Source organism: Schistocerca nitens, chromosome 3 (genome assembly GCF_023898315.1).
Source record: "Schistocerca nitens isolate TAMUIC-IGC-003100 chromosome 3, iqSchNite1.1, whole genome shotgun sequence".
In the NCBI taxonomy this organism is placed as follows: domain Eukaryota; kingdom Metazoa; phylum Arthropoda; class Insecta; order Orthoptera; family Acrididae; genus Schistocerca; species Schistocerca nitens.
In genome coordinates, this window is record NC_064616.1 from 382,159,900 (window position 1) to 382,183,202 (window position 23,303).

The 23,303-nt window shown below is 37.1% G+C and overlaps 1 protein-coding gene across 1 annotated transcript in view; it reads left to right on the plus strand.

The window, feature by feature from the left end:
* LOC126249243 (liprin-alpha-1) overlaps positions 1 to 23,303 on the plus strand; it is a 401,613-nt gene that overhangs the window by 284,344 nt on the left and 93,966 nt on the right. The window contains exons 16-17 of the mRNA XM_049950901.1: positions 4,563 to 4,755; positions 13,030 to 13,119. Coding sequence (XP_049806858.1) covers positions 4,563 to 4,755; positions 13,030 to 13,119 — 283 coding nt within the window. The remainder of the gene's footprint in view (positions 1 to 4,562; positions 4,756 to 13,029; positions 13,120 to 23,303) is intronic.

Consider the following 23,303-nt stretch of genomic DNA (forward strand, 5'->3'; position numbering starts at 1 on the left):
ATTATTCATATCCATCTCTCCTGTATTAGATTGTTAGTTGCATTTTGTTCACATCAGTCTACTAAAGTCCATGCTCAGTTCTTCTGTTTCTAGCAATGACTACACTACATTATCACAAAAGAAACAAGACTATCAACATGGCTAAACAACTGTGTATCATGGTATGTTAATACATGAATCTGTATATTATCTTTATGCCATTGCAAGCTTCATCAAAGTTGAAACTTCTTGGCAGATAAATACTGTGTGCTGGACTGAGATTCAAACTCAAGACCTTTGCCTTTTGTGAGCAAGTGCTCTGACAACTGAGCTACTCAAGGGCAACTGAAGACTCATCCTCACAGCTTTACTTCTGCTAGTACCTCATCTCCTACCTTCCAAACTTCACAGAAGTTCTCATGTGGAACTTGGAGGTCTAGCACTACTGGAAAAAAAGGATATTATGGAGACATGGTTTAGCTTGGGTAGCTCAGCTAGTAGAGCACTTGCCAGCAGAAGACAAAGGTCCTGAGTTTGAGTCTTGGTCCAGCACTCAGTTATAATCTGCCAGGAAGTTTCATATTAGTTCACACTCTGCTACAATATATTTTCTTTCTGGAATACTAGTCCTGCAAGTTTCACAAGCGAACTCCTATGAAGTTTGGAAGGTAGGTGATGAGGTACTGGCAGAAGTAAAGCTGTGAGGACAGGTTGTGAGTCATGCTTGGGTAGCTCAGTTGGTAGAGCACTTGTCCACAAAAAGAAAAGGTCCTGAGTTCTAGGTCTGGCACATGGTTTTAGTGTGCCAGGAAGTTTCATATCACAGCACATTCTGCGGCAGAGTGAAAATTTAAATCTGGGTTCATCAAAATTGCTGGCAGAGTAAAAGCAGTTTTTGAAATTACGGAGATATAGATTATCTCTTCAGTTTTTTCTCTTCAGAAGGCAAAATTCTGTGTGTTCTTTCATATAGTGGTAATAAATGATTAAGTGATTCATTTTACAAATAAAAACAATATGTTGTTGTTGTGGTCTTCACTTCAAAGCCTGTGCAAGCCTTTTAATCTCCAAATAACAGCTGCAACCTACATCCATTTGAACCTACTTACTGTATCCATCCTTTGGTCTTCCTGTACAATTTTTATCCCTCACACGTCCCTCAATTACTAAGTTGATTATTCTTTGATGTCTCAGAACATGTGCTATCAAACAATCCCTTCTTTTAGTCAAGTTGTGCCACAGATTTCTTTTCTCATGAAATCGATTCAGTACCACCTCATTATTTATGTTATCTACCCATCTAATCTTTAGCATTCTTGGAAGCTTTTATTCTCTCTTCTTGTCTGAACTGTTCATTGTCCACATTTGACTTCTGTACAATGCTACACTGCAGACAAATATCTTCAGAAGAGACTTCCTAACATTTAAACTCATTTGATATGTTAACAAATTTATCTTCTTCGGAATTGCTTTTCTTGCCATTGCCAGTTTACATTTTATATCCTATCTACTTCAGTCACCCTCAGCTATTTTATTTCCAAAGTAGCAAATCTCTTCTACTACTTTTAGTGTCTCATTTCATAATCTAAATCCCTCAGAACTGCCTGATTTAATTCAGTTACATTCCATTACCCATGTTTTATGTTTTGTTGGTGCTCAAATTATGTCCTCCATACTGACACTGTCGATTCCATTAAACTGCTCTTCCAAATCCTTTGGTGTCTCTAAGAGGATTACAGTGTCATCAGCAAACCTCATAGGTTTTTTTATTACTTCTTCCTGTACTTTATTCCTTCCCAAAAATTTTCTTTTGTTTCCTTTGCTGCTTGTTCAGTGTACAGATTGAATAATTTCAGGGCTAGGCTACAACCCTGTCTCAATCCCTTCCAAACCACTGCTTCCCTTTCATGCTCTTCGCCTCTTACAACTGCTGTATGGTTTCTGTACATATATAAATAAACTTTCACACTATGTTTTTTTTATTGCTTCTACCTTTAGAATTTCAAAGAGTGTATTCCATTCAAGATTGCCAAAACCTTTCTGTAAGTCTACAAATGCTGTAAATGTAGGTTTGCCTTTCTTTAATCTGTCTTCCAAGACAAGTGACAGGGTCAGTATTGCCTCGCATATTACTACATTTCTCCGAAACCCAAACTGATCTCCCCTGAGGTTGTTTTCCATCAGTCTTTCCATTCTTCTATAAATAATTTGTGTCAGAATTCTGCTACCATGATTTGCTGAACTGATAGTTTGGCAATATTCCCACTGTCAGCACCTCTTTCCTTTGGAATTGGAATCACAATGCTTCCAACATTATGGAAAGGGAAATATGATGAGTATACAAACAGTATCTTTTCTCTGTATGCAAGCTGTAATGAAGTTCATGAATCTGTTGAATGATTCCTTGTTCATCGTTAAAATATTTTGATAGGCATCTGTCTCTGTGCTAGTTCTCGTAGCATGTTAGTTTGACCTTGTGCAGAATACCTTCCAAGCCACTTTTTTGCCCATTACCACTTCCCTTGCCCTTTTTGTTTTTGCAGTACACAGCGATTGTGCTCATAATGCATTGGAGTTCTAGATAATCAAATGCTGATATGTTCACCACAAAGGCAGAGTTCTACCTTCCCAGGCATAAATATTGCACAATAGTAATGTGTTGTTTCTTGGCCTCACACTTTTGCAAAATATATTGACACAATATTATTGCACAACAAATAGTGAGAGTGTGATGGTCCATTTACAGTTTAAAATATTGTTTCAGAATGTGCCTCTAACCATAATATAATCAACCTGAAACCTTCCAGGGTGTCAAAGTCTCTTCCATGTTTCATAATTCTTAAATAAAATGTTAGCAATAATTAAATTATGCTCCTTTCAAAATTCTGCCAGTTACCATTTTCTTTCATTACTTTCCCCCAGTCCATATTGTTATACTATTTTTGGTTTTCAATCTTTTCCCACTGTCGAATCCCAGTCCCTCATGACAGTTAAGTTTTCCTCTTCTTTAACTAACTGAATAATTTCTTTTACCTCTTAATACGTATTTTATTTTATTTTTTTACTTTTATTTTTTTTTTTTTCAATTTAATCATCGTCATCATCATCTGCATAACTGGTTGGCATATGAACTTGTACTACTGTGGTGGGCGTTGGCTTCGTGTCTAACTTGGCTAGGGTAATATGTTCAATATTCTGTTCATAGAAACTTACCAACATCATTATTTCCTTATTCATTATTAGACCTACTCTTGCATTACCCCTATATGATTTTGTATTTAGGCCCTGTACTCACCTGCCCAGAAGTCCTGTTCATCCTGCCACTGAACTTCACTAATTCCCACTATATCTAACTTTAGCTGATCCATTTCGCTTTTTAAATTTTATCCAAGAGAATGCCATCATTTAACCATACAGCAGAGCTGGATGTCTTTTAGAAAAATAACAACTGTAATTTTTCTTTGCTTTTACCCATTCGCAGTACAAGCACAGCGAGGCCTTGTTGTCTGATGTTACAAGGTCAGATCAGTCAGTCATCAGACTGTTGCCCCTGGAGCAAGTGAAGAAGCTGCTGCCTATCTTCAAAAACCATATGTTAGTCTCACCTCTCCACAGATACCCCTCTAATGTGGTTGCACCTATGCTATGAACCACACAAGCCTCCCACCTTGGCAACGTCTATGGTTCATGAGGGTAGGAAAACAATGTAAAATCTGATAAAATGACATATTTGGAAAAAAAATTGTTGTTCTTTTGTATGAAACTTCATCTTGCAGAAATGATTACTCAGACAGTTATTGCACATGTTTCAATTCTTCTATGACATTTCACATGTCCCAGAGAGAGAGACAGAGGCTGAGGGAGAGTTATTAGACAAAAGTGGAAGATGTGTGACATACAAATATGCCAGAAACATAAACACTAACAGATGTACTTCATGCAGCACATGCTTTGGCAAGCAATCCACAGCAATCATTTTGATGTGGACATTTTTAGATATGGTTCCTAGTAACTCAGAATAAGGGAGTTAGAACAGTGAGCTAAATAATGCCATGTCTTAATGGATTTGATAACAGCTATTGCTGTAACCCATGCAAAAAACAAATACATGGATACAAAACAGATGTTGATGAATGAAACATTCAGTATGTAGTTCGTTTGGTTGTGTTTAATCCATAAAACATTCAAGTATGGTTAAATAATATGACTAATATTGTGTACTGTCATTTCAGTGTTCATAGAATAATAGTTTAACACTAAATTTAAGCTTGAAACGAGAACATACCAGAACCTTGGCACACCACAGAAATGGAAATAATAATATAAAAAGTCCTCGAAAGGTAAATCACATCAGCCAAATGGTGGTAGGGTCAATTACAAACAGAGATGAAGCCAATTTCTACTTTTGTCTTTTGCAGACTTTAATGGGATGTTGAACATCCAGTTTCTTCATGTTTACTTGCAGAAAAATAGAAAAAATCTGAAAAAATCATCAGAAACTTTTGTAATTTTGTGAGTCAGATTTACATTCTGTTACTGGTTTGCTTGTATTTGTGTTAGAAATTATTTGTATTGCATTTCAGACTTATACAAGAAGAGAAACAAAGCACAGAGGCACGTGCTGAAGAACTTGAGTCACGTGTTGGGAGCTTGGAGCACATGAACCTCTTGGCTCGGGGCCGTAGTTTTGAGCGCACATCACCACCACTTAGTGGTCGATCCACACCAAAGTCTCATCACTCACCCCAGAGAGATTATCTCCACAAATATCATACAGTAAGTTGTTACTTTGTTTCAAGCATGTGATGTGTAATGGTAGTGGAATGAAAAGTATCACTTTTATGGCTGTATAAAGTTACCTGCATCTGTAGCATTCCCAGTTGTTCACAGTGAAGTTAGTGGGTGGTCTCCTAAGTTTTGTTTTGCATTTAGGAATAATATACTGTTGCATCTTCTTCCCAATACATCATATCATTTAATTCTGCACTACTAACTGCTAAGTACATGCGTTTGTTTGTGCGCCCTCTTCCCTCTGTACTCCACACACACACACACACACACACACACACACACCTTACGGCTTTAGAAAGAAGTAATTACCAGTGGAAAAACGCCCCTATTGGAGCACAAAATATGAATATGCTCCTGTTTGTTTAAAAGACTCAGACTGAAAAGTGATGTACAAGCTGCCTCATCCTACCTTTCTCAGCACCTTTAAAAATGTTTCCCAAAAATTTTGGAATGGGAATGGATTCGCACTTATTTTAACATGCAACTCACCTCAAACTCCCACAAGCTTCCCTATCTCACACCCACTAGTCCATCGTTGTAAGGCACCCATACCTATCCACTGCTAGTTGCCCTTTCTCACTCATTCAGCCCAACTCATTGTCCTTATCTCTTCGTGTGTTACTGTCATCATCTCCTGTGTCACAGACACGGTCCCCTTTGTTCTTTCCTACTACCACAGTCTCTTCTCACTCTCACTGTGTCATTCTTGTTCTCTTTTACTGCTACTCATTCATCCCTTTCTATTGCTAGTGTCTCTGTGCCATCATTTAACCATACAGCAGAGCTGGAGCTCTCTCTCTCTCTCTCTCTCTCTCTCTCTCTCTCTCTCTCTCTCTCTCCCCTCCCCCTCTCCCTCCTCCCCCCCCCCACCACCCTCTAATTGTCATTGCCATAAAGGGTGTTTGGGGAGTAAAGGTCAATATTCTACACTGTGATAGTATAAGTAATTCTGGTAATTCTGAACAAAAAACATTATATGAACATAGGTCCGCAAATGCTTCATTATGGAGGTATGGGCATTGAAAGGAACTTTCATTTTGTAAAATTGATGTGCACAACAAGAATGTATACGCAATACAACTGTACTGTAATGTGATGTTCTTGAAAACAATGTAACAGAGAAGTACAGTTATGTTACACATTTTACATAATGTTTGTTTACTTTGCATTTAGTACATAATGCATTACAACATGCTTGTTACATGCATTTGGTTGAAAAATACGTACCATGTCATTTACAAACGGCTGTAACACTTATCGTACAGATGTTGTACAGTTCACAGAACAGGTTCGAATATCCCGCGATGAATGTCAATGCCCTTTTGCGCTCTAGCAATAACATGTTGTGTTGCTTGTTCAGTTGCCTGTGGTTGGTTCCTAATCAATTCAGCAGCATCCATCATGCAATGAAGCAGTTCATCTCATGTATTTACCCTCACTTTGTGCACCTCTGATTTCATCCAACCCCATAAACAGGAATCTAAAGGTGTAAGGTCAAGTGATCTTGGAGGCCAGTTAATAGCACCGCCACAGCCAATCCAGGGGGGGAGGGTAGGTGTTGTTGAGATGGTCCCTGAAACTTTGAAGGGTTGTAGCTCCCAAACCAAAAGTGATAGGAATGTAATTTAAATTGATGTATACACAGCTGGTGTTACTGATTCTAGTGCATGATAGAAACAACTATTGTTCCATTTAAAAATTGTATCTATTTGCTGTAAATCTTTGGATAATAACACAATAAACTATGTTCATAGCTCCGCAGACAGTGTACCGTTTCTTATGGTGACCTACCACAATAAGTATTTCCGTCACCTATTACTTCGCAACTTACAGAGGCAAACACATTTAGTGAAACACCCTCTATGTTTACGATGTGCACATTAATTTTGCAAAATTAAATTTCCTTTCAATACCCATACCTCCCTAATGAAGCATTTGCGGACCTGTGTTCATATAACATTTTTTGGTCAGAATTACTTATACTATCACTGTTCAAAATATTGACCTTTCCTCCACAGACACCCTGTATACTCTGTCTCTTATTATCACTTGCTCTCACCTGCTTATTACTTTTCCGTCTTCTTGCCACTGCCATTATCCTCTCTCTCAGCATAAAAAAGTGTGAATATGTTTTCTTGCCAAACTTTTTGGGAAGATTTTTGAAGGTGCTGAGAAAAGTAGAATTAGACAGATGGTAAATCACTTTTCATTCAGTATTTTATGTAAACAGGAATGTGTTCACATTTATTGTCCTCCACTAGGAGCATTTTTCCAGTGGTCCTCTTCTTTTCCCTGTTGCAGCAGGGCATGGAACGCGTATGAAAAGAAATGTATTGGTCAGTAAAATTTATATAGTTTACTTATGTGAAATTGAAATAATGCAACACTAATTTTACACCTCGGACCAGATTTTATGTGTACAGAAGTTTTGCATGTGCTTTAGTGCTACAACATGGGGTTCCCAGATGATAACAAAGACACTTTACACAATATTTCTCCATGCTATGTCACTTTGTAAACTATGTTTTTGCTTCAGGCCAGGTTTTATGTGCTTATTTTATGTGTAAAAGTAGGATAACTATTAGCCTCTGGATCTTGGAAACAGATAAAGACATGAAGAAAATTTTCAAGGTGTTAGAGCTTAGGATCTTAGGAATACTACATAAAAATTACAGCCATTTGCTGTGCATAGCTGTCTGAATCCACAGCTGGGTTTTAGTACCCAAAAAACAAGCTTTTGGGGTGTTTCTTGATAATGGGTAAAGATTTTTGAAAACAGGTAGATGACATTTGTAGATGAAAGCCCAGAGAATTTACTGTTAAAATTTGAGCAATTTACTTCTGTTATATATTATTTATATTTTATGTCATACAGAATTTTAGGTGTAGAAGTAGAGTAACTTTGAACATCCGTATCTTGGAAACCGATGAAGATATCAGGAAAATTTTCAAGGTTCTTCAATATCAGGATCTTCAGAATGTATTGTGAAAATTTCAGCCATTTGCTGTGCATATCCGTCTTGGAATCCTTGGCTGGGTATTGGTCCACTGGTGATGGCAAAAATGTAGTAAGGACATCCTTTCCATGGGGTTTCCCAGGGAACCACAAATGAACTAATGGTGCCTCCATAAGTCCCATCAGGCCCACGATGGACCACATCAAATGCAAAAAAAAAAAAAACCAACTGATCTTCTCAGTTTGTTTAAGCAGGAGTAAGTGTGCAATATTCATACATTGACCCTGTATTGTAGGGTAGTGACACTAAGATGATCCTTCTGATGGATATACAAATGGTCCCTAGCCCAAGGGTTATGCAAAACACTTGACCCTACATTTTTATCGCCTGTAGAACCTGAGATATGAACACTGAAAAATTCTGTTTTTATGTGCGGTGTTTTATAACATACTAGATACGCGTGCTGTAGCATGTGACCCAATTTCCTGTTCTGTAAATGTATTGGAAACTTGCTGAATGCACATAATGTTTGTATTTCGTGGTTTTGGCCTTACAGTTATAAATTTGTAAGGTTATGAGAGTGCCTATATACAATTTTTATTTGTACTTGAATGTGTTTCTTCAGATGAAAATCAATTAGTCTGGGCTTTTAAGTGATAATGTATTATCATTACTTGAATGATCGAAGGAAAGAATTAGCATTATTGGCTTTCTAATTTCTTTTACAATACTTTTAAGTTGAATGCTTTTTCAACTATGGCAGGAGAACCTCATTTACAGTTAATTAGAATTGCTGTCCTGGTGTAAATTAGATCCAAAACCTCATCTGAATTGGGTGTATTCAAAAATTAATACAAAAGTTTGAAGTATTGGGTGTGAAACAAATAATTCAAAAATTAGTGAGTGAGAGAGAGAGAGAGAGAGAGAGAGAGAGAGAGTTAACTTCAAATTACAAACCTAATTTATGTATGCTGAGTGCCTCAGCTATATGGTAAGGATCTGCCTTTACTCCTTTCAATGTTTGTGCTAAAAAAATTATAGATTTGTGGCTGACATGTACTGTGGCCCACTTTGTTTTTGCCACATTTCAACTTTACATGGCTGATATTCACTCTCTCAACATGAGTTATGCACTCTCCTTCACAGAAAAACTCAATACGATGATGATCAATGAATGGGTACACTACGTACCTGTAAACATAGTACCACAGGTTGCTTATTGTCTACACACTGAGGACATTTGTAACATCACTACTGTTGCTTCAATGCTACCTTTTACTGCCTGTCCAAAGCTTTTGCATTCCACTTTTGTTGGTATTCGTTGCCTTCTGATTTATTTATTGCAGCAGTGGGCTTGTATCAGTGAGATGTACCAGCCAACACAAATGCCACATAACTGCCTAAATTACTCACACGATCCAAACAACTCTTTTTCTTTATTATTTGTGCTTAGCCTTGCATTTCAGTTTATCTTCCAATTCTTTGTAACAATGGTATGGTAGGAATGATGTTGAATCTCAAGGTCTCTGAGTGAATTCAGATCGCATCCTAAGATATTGTGTACCTGTTGTCATTTTTCTAAAAATGTGGTATATTTTTTGTTTCTGAAAGAGTATTAGAGTTCCCTATTACCGTTCACTTGTGTTTAATTTGATGGGCAGCATGATTTTAAAACTGAAGAAGCAGGAGATACTATATGTCTACTTTCCTCCTGGCAGATTATATTTATGTATCACTCAAATGCATACATATTGTGTGTGCATGTGTACTTAGTTATATGCTACAAGAAATTGAGGTTTCAAGCATGTTATCAAATTTAATTTTGGTTGTTGTTTAATTTGCTGTGAGTATCATCTTTCAGATGCCAGTAAAAAGATATTACTTTCACCCCCCCCCCCCCCTCCCCCACACACACCAAAGAGAATCCATTGTATCTGCCTGAGTCTTCGCTAGAGTGAGGTAATGTTTTTAGGATCTAGATTTACTTAAATTTTGAAAGATTAGAACTTTCGCATGCTTATGACCTGCAATTTTAATAGCCTATATTCTTTTACTGAGGCAGTGGGTTTTGTCATAAATTGTTACAAATATTTCAGAGTATTTTAAACTTCAGGGAAAAATCTTAATTTAGTGGCGGTGGTGGTAATAGATGAAACATGATCTATAGAAAGTTGACTTGCTCTATATTTCTCTCTATTATTTTTGGTGCTTAACAAACTAAAACTGTATATCATGGTGAACTGCATTTTGTAGTGCCACAGAATACATTAATACCGAGCATAAAAATAGTGGCCTAAATTGTGGACCAGTATTTTAGGTCAAATTTTTAGAAAACTGTGAAATGGCATTTCTCATGTAGTTATTTATAAAGGACATAACTGACCATTCAGATAACTTTTGTCTGACATTTTTAGCGACACACTCTCTTTTTTTTTATTGTGGTATTTGGCTGTAGGCTTCCTTCTTTAATTAAGACATTGTCAAAAAACTTTTTACATCAGTAGAAAGTATTTAAACAATTCATAATTTTGGAAATAGGCTGCACAATGACACAGAATGTTAATTTTTCCAGAATGAGAGTTATTTGTGTAGACAGTAGGGCACAAACAGTGCAAGGTGTGAAGCAGCTGTTACATCCTCAGTATTATTGGCACAATAATGATGTGTCAGTATATTGCCCCAAAGAGTGAGACCACGTATAGCACAATATCATCATTTAATATTTATGTGTGTGGCATGTCAGCTAGAAATCTGCCTTCATACCAAACTAGTCAGTGCTCAATGATGTGGTTGTATATTGCTAGTAAGTTGCTTGCCTTGCAAAACACAGGAGTGCTAGTTGTGCAAGTTTCGCAGGAGATTTTCTGTGAAGTTTGGAAGGTAGGAGAGGGGGTACTGGCAGAAGTGAAGCTGTGAGGATGGGTCGAGAGTTGTGCTGGGGTAGCTCAGATGGTAGCAGAACTGCGAAATGATTTCAAAAAGTTTTCTGTGAACATTTCAGTGGACCAGGGACTCTTCCATGACAGTATATATTTGTAAACCACAGTGGCAATTCACTACAGATTAAATAAATGAACTGTGTGCATGTACTGTTTCCTGTGCATTTCTTTATTGTAACAATTGTTGCAAATGAAATAAAACAGTTATGCTGATAGAAAGCTTACATGATTGTAGATTTGTGATGTGACAACTGTTGAAAGAAAAAATAATATGTATGTTCATAAGACAGCTGACTTAATCCTATTTGCCAATTCTGAGAGCTGCTACAAGGAAAGTAAACATTTCTTCTTAATATTATGACTGAAGATTAGATGGGTAGATCACATAACTAATGAGGAGGTGTTGAATAGGATTGGGGAGAAGAGAAGTTTGTGGCACAACTTGACTAGAAGAAGGGATTGGTTGGTAGGACATGTTCTGAGGCATCAAGGGATCACCAATTTAGTACTGGAGGGCAGTGTGGAGGGTAAAAATCGTAGAGAGAGACCAAGAGATGAATACACCAAGCAGATTCAGAAGGATGTAGGTTGCAGAAGGTACTGGGAGATGAAGAAGCTTGCACAGGATAGAGTAGCATGGAGAGCTGCATCAAACCAGTCTCAGGACTGAAGGCCACAACAACAACAACATTACGACTCCATGATCATTGGTTTCCTCTGCTATTGTGGACAAAGTGGGTGATATTTCTTGATCTATCAGGAACTTTATTTCTTTAAAGTACATATGGTGCTTTCATGTATATTTTCCAGCCCACTTCTGATTTTTTTGTAATTTACATTTGTGATTTCACTGTTGAAATTATTTCTGAGGGAACTGGATTTCTCTCTCTGTCAGTAGGAACTGACATGCATGGTACAATACTACCCTTAAAGGGCACAATATATTGAGCAAGTGTCAATATATTTAAAGCTCAGCAGTCTTGTCCAATATATTGCACAAATCATCAGTGTCAATCTCAAACGGTCAGTATTATTGCTAAATATTTGATATTTCGCCATATGCTGTCTTGTTTATGTGGCTGCCTACATTAAAAGATCTATAGACTGTGGAGAAGCTATACACAATAAATATTTGACAGTGACTGCATGTCGTATAAAAATATGAGAGTAGGAGGGAGGGGAGGTAGAGAGAGAGAGGAGTCCAGAATGAAATTTTCACTCTGCAGTGGAGTGTACACTGATATGAAACTTCCTGGCAGATTAAGACTGTCTGCCAGATCAAGTCGCAAACTCAGGACCTTTGCCTTTCATGGGCAAGTGCTCTACCATTTGAGCTACCCAAGCATGACTCACGACCCATCCTCATAGCTTCATGTTCACCAGTACCTTGTCTCCTAACTTACAAATTTCCTTCCTTCCAGGAGTGCTAGTTCTGCAAGTTTCGCAGGAGAGCTTCTGTGAAGTTTGGAAGGTAGGAGAGGAGGTAATGGCAGAAGTGAAGCTGTGAGGACGGGTCTTGAGTTGGGCTTTGGTAGCTCAGATGGTAGAGCACCTGCCTGTGAAAGGCAAAGGTCCTGAGTTTGAGTCTCAGTCCTGCACATAGTTTTAATCTGCCAGGAAATTTCAAACAGACAGGGCTGGTGGAGTATTGTTCTTAATACTTGAAATTTTAGATGACAACACACACCATATCTTGAGGATTTACATGTGCAAACCTTTTGTTACCAGGAATGTCATGTTTGTCTATTCTGTTTGTGAACATGCCAGAATATAAATATCCTAAGAGATACTGAAGTTTTTGAGGATTTGTTTGATTATATCCACTAGTTTTTACACGCAGATAGGTTTGTTACGATGATGATATAAGCAACAGCTTGTAAAGAACATAAGAGATAATTTAAAAGCTATCATATTTAAAATTTATGGAAACTGTGTTCATTTAATAGTTGTATTTTGTGTATATGGTTCAGTTTTGTGTCCTCTTATTTTCAAATGGCTGTGGTATTCCTGCTGTACTACTGTAATTGTAAGATAACTGCCTTTGCATGTTGTGTAAAATAAATCTTTGGTCTCTCAAAACCTATTGACTATTTTTATTATCTGTGTAACATTTCTTCTTTTCAATGCTGTGTGTTTATAGTAGATCTGAACTGTTTGGCAAATCTATTTCTCAATGCACGAGAGAAGCACTGCTAACCCACTTTTGAATCCTAACTGAAAATTATAGCTTATACTGTAGCTTGTCAATCTTGTATGTTGTTTCACTTACTGTGTTTTCTGGATTCACTCTACTGTTATTACCACAGTTACTGCGTACGAGTGTGGCACCTGGTGTTGCGGTGACTTGGTGTGTGTTTTTCTAGGCCCCTGCCTCTATGTCTCCGGCCCACCTGCATCAGTATGCCTCCACCCTCAGCCCGGGCCAACTTTCTGAGTCACTGCCTGCTAGTCAGGTTCGTAAGGGCACATCCTGTTGCATGAGACCTCTTGCACTGTGTCTTTCTGTTAAATTTAAGTTAGGGAAGTGGTGCATGTAATAGCTGCTGTGGTTCAGTTAATGTGGCTGCAACTTGAAATCAGGTGAGATGTTATTTTGGTGGGTTTTTATTCAATAATCTTTAAGAAAAATACACACTTGCTTATAATTGATCACACTGGTAGCACTGGCCAAAATACCTCATAACCTTATAAATTTAATTACATTCACTATAGTTTACTGATGAATGTGTAAAGTTGTAAATATTGGCTTCAAAACAAAATTCTGTGTTAGATCAGTATTTAAAATACTTTTTCCTGTTTGTGACACAGAATGTCAATTTGGATCAAAGACAGGGAAGAGAAATTGTTAAGCACTTATCCTAAAGGATGAAGAAAGGAGTAAAAAAGTTAATGTAGACATTAAATTGTTGACCAGCTGTGTGGAGAGTGCAGTAAACTATGCTCCTTACTATATTAACAGTATATTTTGTGTTTGTAAACTGTATTGTAATTACCAGTAAATAAGTAGGTGGCTATTCACATTCCTCACACCTAAAATAAAAAAATAAAAAAATTTTTTTTTATAGGTACATCATACTTGCCATCGACTGAATTATTTATTATATTATTTAATTGTAATAAATAGCACAGTCCATAGCAAATATGTTGTGATTTAAACAATTCTATGAGACTTTCATCCTACAACAAATATTTGTGATTACTTACCATATTTTAAACTAAATGCCAGTTGTGCGAGAACCTGTGCAGCTTTTCAATGAGTTGCTGGCCATTTTCCATGCATTTAAAGTTTTACACATCTTGAGTCCACACATTTCCTCACGTGGGTGACGGGCAAGCATCTGTAATAAGAGATTACTGTTTTCCAATGGCCACACACAGGTGTACATAGACAAACATTTCTGTATGCATTGAAAGGATAATGGGAATAGAAACGTGTGTCCACAAATATATATTTCTCTCTTGAAATACTTTTTTGTGGAGAACCATAATAGACATGTGTTTCTCAATAAAATTAGACAGATTGTGTCAGTATAGGTTGTTATCATGTTCTGTATGCCAAGAATTATTGTGAAAATATATCTTCTTATCAATAGTTTAGGTAAGAAAAGATAGATTGCTACTTACCGTAAAGATGACATGTTAAGTTGTAAACAGGCACACTTAAAAGACACTTACACATAAGCTTTCAGCCACAGCCTTCATCAGAAAAAGAGAACACACACCATTCATTCACACTAGCAAGCACACCTCATACACACATGACCACCAACTCTGGCAGCTCGGGCCAGAATGTCTCTCATGATACTTGACAGGAAATGGGAAGTGTTGTGTTCATCAACATAGAGGAGATTAGGAAGAAACAATAAAAATAAGCATGAGGAAAGAATAAGTTCCATTTAGAGCTGTTGTATAAACTTTCACCAAGAGTGAGTCATCTAGAAGACGATGTACCTTAATACATGAAAATGAAAATGTATGTGATATCTTTTACAACAAAAAATTATTTATATTTATCCTTGCTCTAATGAGACATCATGAGTTAGAGATAAAACTACACACATGCCCACACATTTATACTACAAAACTTATTAATTTATTTGTATTATTTAATTTGCAATGGGTATTCTTTCATCTTGCTCTCAAATTTTGATTTTTCAAGAGCAAGACGTTTAATGTCTGTAGGCAGAACATTGAAAATTTTCATGTCTGGACGATTTACTTCTTTCTGCATGGTGGTGAAATTCGTTGATTGCTATGTAAGTCCTATTGTGACATCATATTGTGGTCATGGTATGTACTATTTGCTTTGAAGAGGGAGCAGTTTTCATTACTGAAACATTCAATGAGATGTCATTGTAAGAACAGATTCCTACCAGTGTCTCATAGATAAACACTTCTCATAATGTGTATAACTCTCTTTTGAGCAATTATTTTTGACAGGTACTCATTATCCCAAAAGGTGATGCTGCAAGACAACAATGCATGGAAATTGGAAATATCTGAAGTGAAATCTCTGACATCATCCTTCTGTGTGGATGATGCAGTTTCCAACAAAACAAAAGTTGCAGAATGAAATCTTTTAGCAGATCTAGGATATGACAGGACCAATTCCATTTGCTGCTAATGTACACACGAAAGAATTTAGTAGAGATCTGTTGCTGTGTGTGTTTTCCGGTATTTTTTCTGTTTATGTCCTCTTGTTCTTTCTGTATGACATGAAATTCTACATAATGAGGTTTTTATTTTACATCCAGAGAGTGAGTCAGTTACAGTTAAACCAGTTGAGGAGGTAATGTGTGCTCCTAGTTAGGGTGTAAAGTAACATAGTATGAAATGCATTGTACTCAACAATGTGAAATTATGTGTACAAGCACGTGCCTGTTTGTTGGTTGGTTGATGGATGTGGGTTAGGGGACCAAACAGCGAGGACATAAGTCCCATCAGATTAGGGAAGGATGGGGAGGGAAGTCAGCTATGCCCTGTCAGAGGAACCATCCCAGCATTTGCCAGAAGCAGTTTAGGGAAATCACAGAAAACCCAAATCAGAATGGCCAGACACGGGTTTGAACCGCCGTCCTCCCAGATTCAAGTCCAATGTGCCACCTTACTCAGTAGTTATTGCCTGTCTGAATGCTATTTTAGACATACTGATCGTCAGTAGAAGACTATATGGCACACCTAATAAGATACAGTGTTTTGATATACTATTTTAATGGGCTAATGTAGCACAAATTAGGTACTGCAATCGGATAGGTACAGTGACACTAGATTAGTAATCTAGTAATCTAGTAATCTAAAATTTACGAATGCAGTAGTGTATAAAACAGGACATTTTGTACTTAATTTGTTACATAACATTCCACTGGAGATCTAATAATTTTAATTTATTCATGCATAATCTATTAGTTATGACTTCCTCTGAATAAAATGTGTAGTAGTACACTTTACAATGGTTTAGTAACAGTGTAACATTTTCCCCTCTTTAGTGCTCTACAGTTAACAACTACTTTTAACATATTTTGGATACTAGTGATTCCTGATTAAAGAAAATAAAATTTCTTGTATCACACTTAGTGCAACTAGCTGATAAATGTAATGTTTCATGGGGAATGACAGTAATCATCTCAAAAGTACTGTTGTTTCATAATCACTAAAGTACATTTGGAAGCCCAACTTCATTGTTGGGGTGATGTTGCTCATGAGTGAACAACATTGGAATGTGTGCTAGTACTGTGAACATCAAATACTTGAGAAAACTATATTCCAATATACACGAAAAATCGTCACACTATTCACTTTCATCTAATTCTGTCACACTGTTGGAGCAGTGAAATTCTCTCAGTAGTGTGCTGAAGCCTGAACACTGAAACTGTGCTTCAAAACTTATGTTGGAAATTATTAAACATGTTATTTTAAGATGGTTCACATAACTGGTCCCCTAGAATTATACGTGTCTCTCATTGTCCCCAAGCAAAGACACTTTACTGACCTCTAAATTAGTGAGTCATAGGAACTTTGAAATTATCAAATTTACTACAACGTTCCTGAAAAAAGCAAGTTGTTTTGTGCTTATTTGAGTTATGTGATTGTTGAAGGCTTTATCATCACAATTCAGTAGAATTCATTGTTTAGACTGTCATGATCAGTGATTAACATTATAATTGGAATGTTGTTAACAGCAGCATACAGGGGAAAAAAACAGCATTCACATGACTCAAAAGTGAAGAAATGCAGTATTAATTTTTGTTAAAACATTCTTAGAAGACCTTATATAACAGAGTGAGTGACAAGGAAATTATTTGTATAACGAAAACATGTTGTACTGTCTAGAGTTTCCTCTTTCGTACTACAGAGTTACTCAATCATGAATGGGTAGATTAATCAACTAGTGAAAAATGAAAAATAAGTACCCTGAAACAAGCACCCCACTTAAATAAAGTTTTAATCTTGTATTGTACAGGTTGTACAGTCTGTATGATTATAACTGCAGGATTGTCCCCCCATGGACAAATTGTCTTGCACATCAGTATCACGTATGTAACATTCTGTAGCTAAAATTTAGCTCTGCAATGGGCATAAACTGATCATAAAGGTATTAGATGCCATCTTAGAAGATAGTGTTTCACACTGTTCTCGCCTGTTGTTGCAAAGTCCCATTCATCACCAGATCTATGTCATATTCAGGAGTTAGTTACCAAAAATAGTGGAAAGCATGTTTGACAGTGAAGAAGTATACCCAGGAAAAAATTTTGTGCAGGAAGAGGTCATAATTTGTACCTTTTAGTAATGCCAACAAATGAGCTGGATGATAATCTGGATGTACACTGCACTCTTAGGTACCTCTTCAACATACATAAGTAGTGATGGGCCAATGTGGACTACCCAAGCCACACGATTCCCAGATTTGTTCGATACAGTCCTGCAGTGGTTGTCCTATTGATTGATACTATACTTGTAAACTACCATCACTGATGCAGATACATTGACTACTGTCATAACTTAAGTCAGCTTTGTGCCATTCATCTCTCCAGTTGCATCTTTAGTAACACTGCCTGAGGTGTGCTATGTGACAATGAGTTGAGAGATGGAACTGGGCAGATCCTCTGGATGCAACATTTGTCTTGATTTGTGCTTAATGTCATAATATAATCTGCAGTGACTGCTCATCTGACCTGATTGTCCCTGCATGAACCTGTATGTAACTGCCATCATGAACTGGAAAAACAAATATTTGCACCTTTGTTCGCTCACTAGCACACAGATTCATGCACAGCTGACACCTCATATTATTGTGCTGAACAATTATTCAATAGTTTTCATGCAGGATATATATATTTTTGTTATACCAGTTCAGTATTCAAAACAAAAAACTATCTTTCCAGTTTATAAATAACAGTAGCAAAATTATAGACTGTTACTCACCATAAAGATGACTTGTTGAGTTGTAGACAGGCACAATGAAAAGACTGTTACACATTGAGCTTTTGGCCAAAGTCTTCTTTAGAAAAGAACATATACACATCCACAAAAGCAAGCACATCTATCATGCACATAACTGCTGTCTCCAGCAGCTCAGACCTGGATGTGAATATGTGTATCTCTGTGTATGTGTTTTCTTAAGCTAAATGTGTGACAGTCTTTTTTCATTGTGCCTGTCTGCCACTCAGCTTGTTATCCTTATGATGAGTAGCAATCTGTCATTTCCCTAATATTGTTGATATTCCAACCTGGACCTTCCAATATATCATATACAGTAGTTATTGGCCTCCATATTTTCGTGCTCAGTAAATGGTTCCTACTCCATACACAGGATGACAGTACACTTTCACTTGCTATATTACTGCTTTATATCACCTTCCCATGAAAGTATGATGTCTCTAAAACATTTTTTTTTCAATTTCTCACTAGTTTATGGTAAAGAATTTACTTGGTGCTTACTGTAAATGCAGCACTCTTACAGCAAGCCAAAGTGAGTTTGGTTTAGTCTGTCCAAAGATCAGTGTTCTGATATGAGAATAAATTGGCTGCTGAATTTTATAGTGAAGATTTAGCAGTTTTATTTGGTATAGCTTTAATATCTTGGGCATGTTCATTAAAACAACAGAAATTTAACAAAGAGTCAGTACCTTTTACATTAACTGTCACCAATAGAGGTGGTGCATTGGGCAAGCCATTGGATTGACAACATTTTGGAGAATGATCCTATCATGCAGATTAAAGATAAATTAATATGGTGGATGATGACAGTAAATATTTTGTATTAAGCACAATCAGTTATCTTAGTGGAGGCTTTCTTAAAAAAATTTGTGTAAGGAAATCATTTCCTGTTATATTGTATTGTACAAGAATATAAAATCTAGAAATTATATTATATCTGTTTACATTCTGTTTTCTGTACGTTTTGTAGAAAGTGGAGGAGTTCAGATTGTTGGCAGTAAATAAAGGTTGCAGCCTGAAATTGATAGTGTGTTATGATCTGAACTGCAGCTATAAAAAAATGGAAATTAATTTCCACACGTGAGCAAAACTACAATTTTGTTCTGACTCAGAAATTGCAGTGATAACATTTCTGGGCTGACTATTTGTATGGTGATATTATTATAACTGATCAAATGGATGTAAGAAAATATGAACTTCATACTCTGCAAAATATATGAATTTCATAATGCAAATAATGAACACAGTCAAATTACATATGACAACTGGGATAACAATACCAGTAACAAATGGCAGAGTTCAGTGAATTTCAGAACAATCATATGGTTTCACCACAGTGTAGCTGATACAGTGAAGAAGGGAAAAAAGGATTTATGTTAATTTTTAAACTGTTGCTGCAATTTGAGTGAAGAGAGGAAATACTATTTAGCATTTGTACAGGACTGATGAAATGGTAATTCTGTTAGATTAATAACTAAAGTGGTTTAATTATATCCAGATATTGATTTAAGATGTCTTTTAATCACTTACTAAATTAACTGAAATACTTTGATGGAAATGCAATATATTATATCATGAAGCACTGGTTCTGATACCAACCTGACTTTGTGGAGATGTTCATCACATAATGGGTAATAAGTTATTAAACTTAAATCCCATTTGGAACCAATGTCTGTCATCATTATCATTATCATCATCATCATCAACAACAACAACAACAACAACAACAATGATAATATCAGTGTGACAACAATGGAATGAATTCACATTGCCGGCCGCTGGTGGCCGAGCGGTTCTGGCGCTACAGTCTGGAACCGCGCGACCGCTACGGTCGCAGGTTCGAATCCTGCCTCGGGCATGGATGTGTGTGTTGTCCTTAGGTTAGTTAGGTTTAAGTAGTTCTAAGTTCTAGGGGACTTATGACCTCAGCAGTTGAGTCCCATAGTGCTCAGAGCCATTTGAACCATTTGAATTCACATTCTTATTTGTTGTGACATGGAAGGAAACAGCCTCCAAATGTCATCTCAATGATGATCTTGCCAAACTTGAAGCACATGCTGTGTTAGTTCATGAAGACTACTGGCCAGAGGCTAATGTGAAAGTATACGTCTTCTCATTACATTCAGGCATGCTCTGTTGGTTACCTATTAGGGGACCTGGCAGGCTGGTCATGGATCTGTACATTCTTCAAGGTGTTTATGATGTGAACAGCAGCCTTACATTATCGTGCTAGACTATACTATATGGTACACCGGTCATGAAGGCTATGACAGCAGGGTTTACTGTTCTTGCACAGACTAGTAAGCATTCATGCTCCCTTCAACAGTAACCAAATCAGTCCTCTTATTATATCAAATAGCTCCCCACACCATGATTTCAAGATATGGAGAGGTACAGGTAACAAGATTTGTTGCACTCTGTGACTTTTCATCTGATTATCTACAGACGTGTCAGTGTCAGCGTCAGCCTGACCACCACAAACAGAAGTGAAATTCGTCGCTTAAAGCTGCAGGATTCCATTCAGTGTCCAAGGTGACTCTGGCTTTACACTATGCAAGTTTCTGTTGCCTGTGGTACAGAGTCAGCAGTAAATGGCATATGGCAGCTTGAGATTACAACCCAGCTTCCAATAAGCTGTTCCCTATGTTTTGTGGTGGTGCTCTGCCTGTAACCTCTGCTGAGAATTCAGCCGTCATCATCTCCCTACTAATCAGAGGGTCAAATGACCCTGTGGTGTAGTCCTGCTGGAAGGACCTGTATGAACTCTTGTTGCCATGCTATTGTCCTGCTGCATTGCACTATAGCTAACTGTCTGTGTGACCTGTTGATAAGCTTCTCCATGTCCCCAGTGTCAATGACTCAACCTTCCTCCAAGCTGAAAAGATGAGTATAAGCTGCTTATGCACATTATCTGGGCATGCACCACCTGAAAAGATTCAGTAATGTTATAGACACTCCCAGTAGCCATCATGCGCTCACACTATTCTTCATCGGTGTGAATAGCTTTATTTCTTTACTGAAAATAAGATTAGGTAAGGATTAAATTTTAATCAGCATATCCCACAGACATGGAAATACTGGAGCAAGAGTGTGGTAGTCTTCAGTCAAGGTGTACATGATGTAACACTTTCCATTTTCGTCAGTGTACCTCGAAGGTAAATGTTTGTGTTCAGAGGTGGCTATGTAAATTTTCTACTAAGTAGTTAGGCTTTATGACCTGCAAGTTACTGACTATTATTGATGTTCATTTCATTTTTATTAGTACACAACCTCCAATTTTACAGCATGTGGCATTGACAGAAATAGAAAGTTGTGAGTTCTGAAATGAAATATTAAGGAATTGAATTTAATTTGAACTGGAGGTTCAAGAATTCTGTGCATTTTCAGAGGCTCCTCTCTACACAACGGAATAAGTTTTTTTTTAAAAAAAATAATTTAATGACGCTTTTGGAGAGTGTTGGTTCCCAGTAACTGCTAGAAAAGTGAATTTTGAGAAATGTTCATTGAAATGTTGGCACACAGTAAATTTTTGATGAAAAATTGCCGATGATTATGCAACTTTTGTGGGATATATGAAGAACTACTCTGTCTAATTCTTAACGGGATATGCTAGCAAACAGCAGAAACAGTAACAACAACAGCAACAACAGCAGCAACAGCAACATGGGCGACAACAAAAACAACTGAGAGGGAACTAGAGAATATGAAAAATTAGATAGTTGTGCTTTGATTAATTAAATCTGGGTGGAATCAACCCTAAGGTTGGTTTGCAGCAGACCGCCATTCATCTCTTCTGTCTGCCTTCCTCTTCATTTCCACATATGTTTTACATTCCAACATCATTCATAATCTCTTGTATGTATGATATCCTTTTTGCCCCTGCCAGTTCCTTCCCTCAATAGCTCCTTCTACTATTGTTCCTGTGATGTTGTATCTTAGGATGTGCCCTACAGGTTTGTCTCTTCTTGTTTGGATGTACCTCCACAGAGATCTGGTTTCCTGTACTCTTCTAAGCACCTCTTCATTTGTTACTTTGTCTCTCCAGCTGATCTTCATCATCCTTCTATAGCACCACATCTCCAGGGCCTCTAGCCATCTTCTCCCTTCTCTTCCCATTGTCCAAGTTTCACATCCGTACAGGGCTTTCTTGTTATGTTTCCTTATTTTGAGACTGATTTGCTTGCTGGTGAGTAAGTTCCTCCTCCGATTAAATGCATTTTTGGCCTGTTGTATTCTGCTCACAACTTCTTTCTGGCTTTTACCATCCATTGTGATTTTGCTTCCCAGGTAGGTAAATTCCTCTATCACTTCCAGTTCCTCTCTTCCAATTCTCATTCTCAGAGGTTCATATTCTGCTTCTGTACTGCATACCATCACTTTAGTTTTTTCTTATTTATTGTCATTCCCCACTGATTGTAGAAAATCCTTTCCATTGTTCTGAGGACTTCCTCTAGATCTTTTACCTCAGTGACTAATAGCAGTATCATATGCATAATGTAGCATGTCTATCTTCCCCACCTCAGTAGTTTCTCACACTTGGTCTATAGCTCCCTGGATGTTAGCATTGAATAAAAGAGGAGAGAGAGCACACCCTTGTCTTACCCCTTTTCTAGTATTTGATTCTTGTTCCTGGTGACATTTCCTAATCACTGCCACCTCATTGTTATAGAAACTGAGTATCACACAGATGTCTTTGTACTTCATTCTACTTTTCCTCAGCACTCTGAACATGTCTTGCCAAATAACATTATCAAATGCCTTTTCCAGGTTTACAAAGGCAATATAAGTTGGTTTATTTTCTGTAATTGCTTTTCAATAAGGAGTCTCACTGCCAGAATCGCCTCTCTTGTTCCTAATCCACTTTCTCTTCAATTCTCTTCAGAACTATTTTTATGAGAATTTTTTATGCATATGATATTAGGCTTAAAGTTTGCTACTGTTCACATTTTTTAGCGGCTGCCTTCTTTGATATAGGAACAATGATGCATTTCTGGAAGTTTGTTGGTATCTCTCCTCTGTTATAGATGGACCTAATAGGTTTAAGCTTCATCATTTTCATGCTGTCACCAGCATTCTTTATTAGTTTGGCAGGGATGTCATCAATACCCATTGGTTTGTTGTCCTGTAGTTCTTTTAGATCTTTGTCAAATTCTTACAGAATATCATCTCCCTTGTCATCTTCATCTACTTACTATTTACA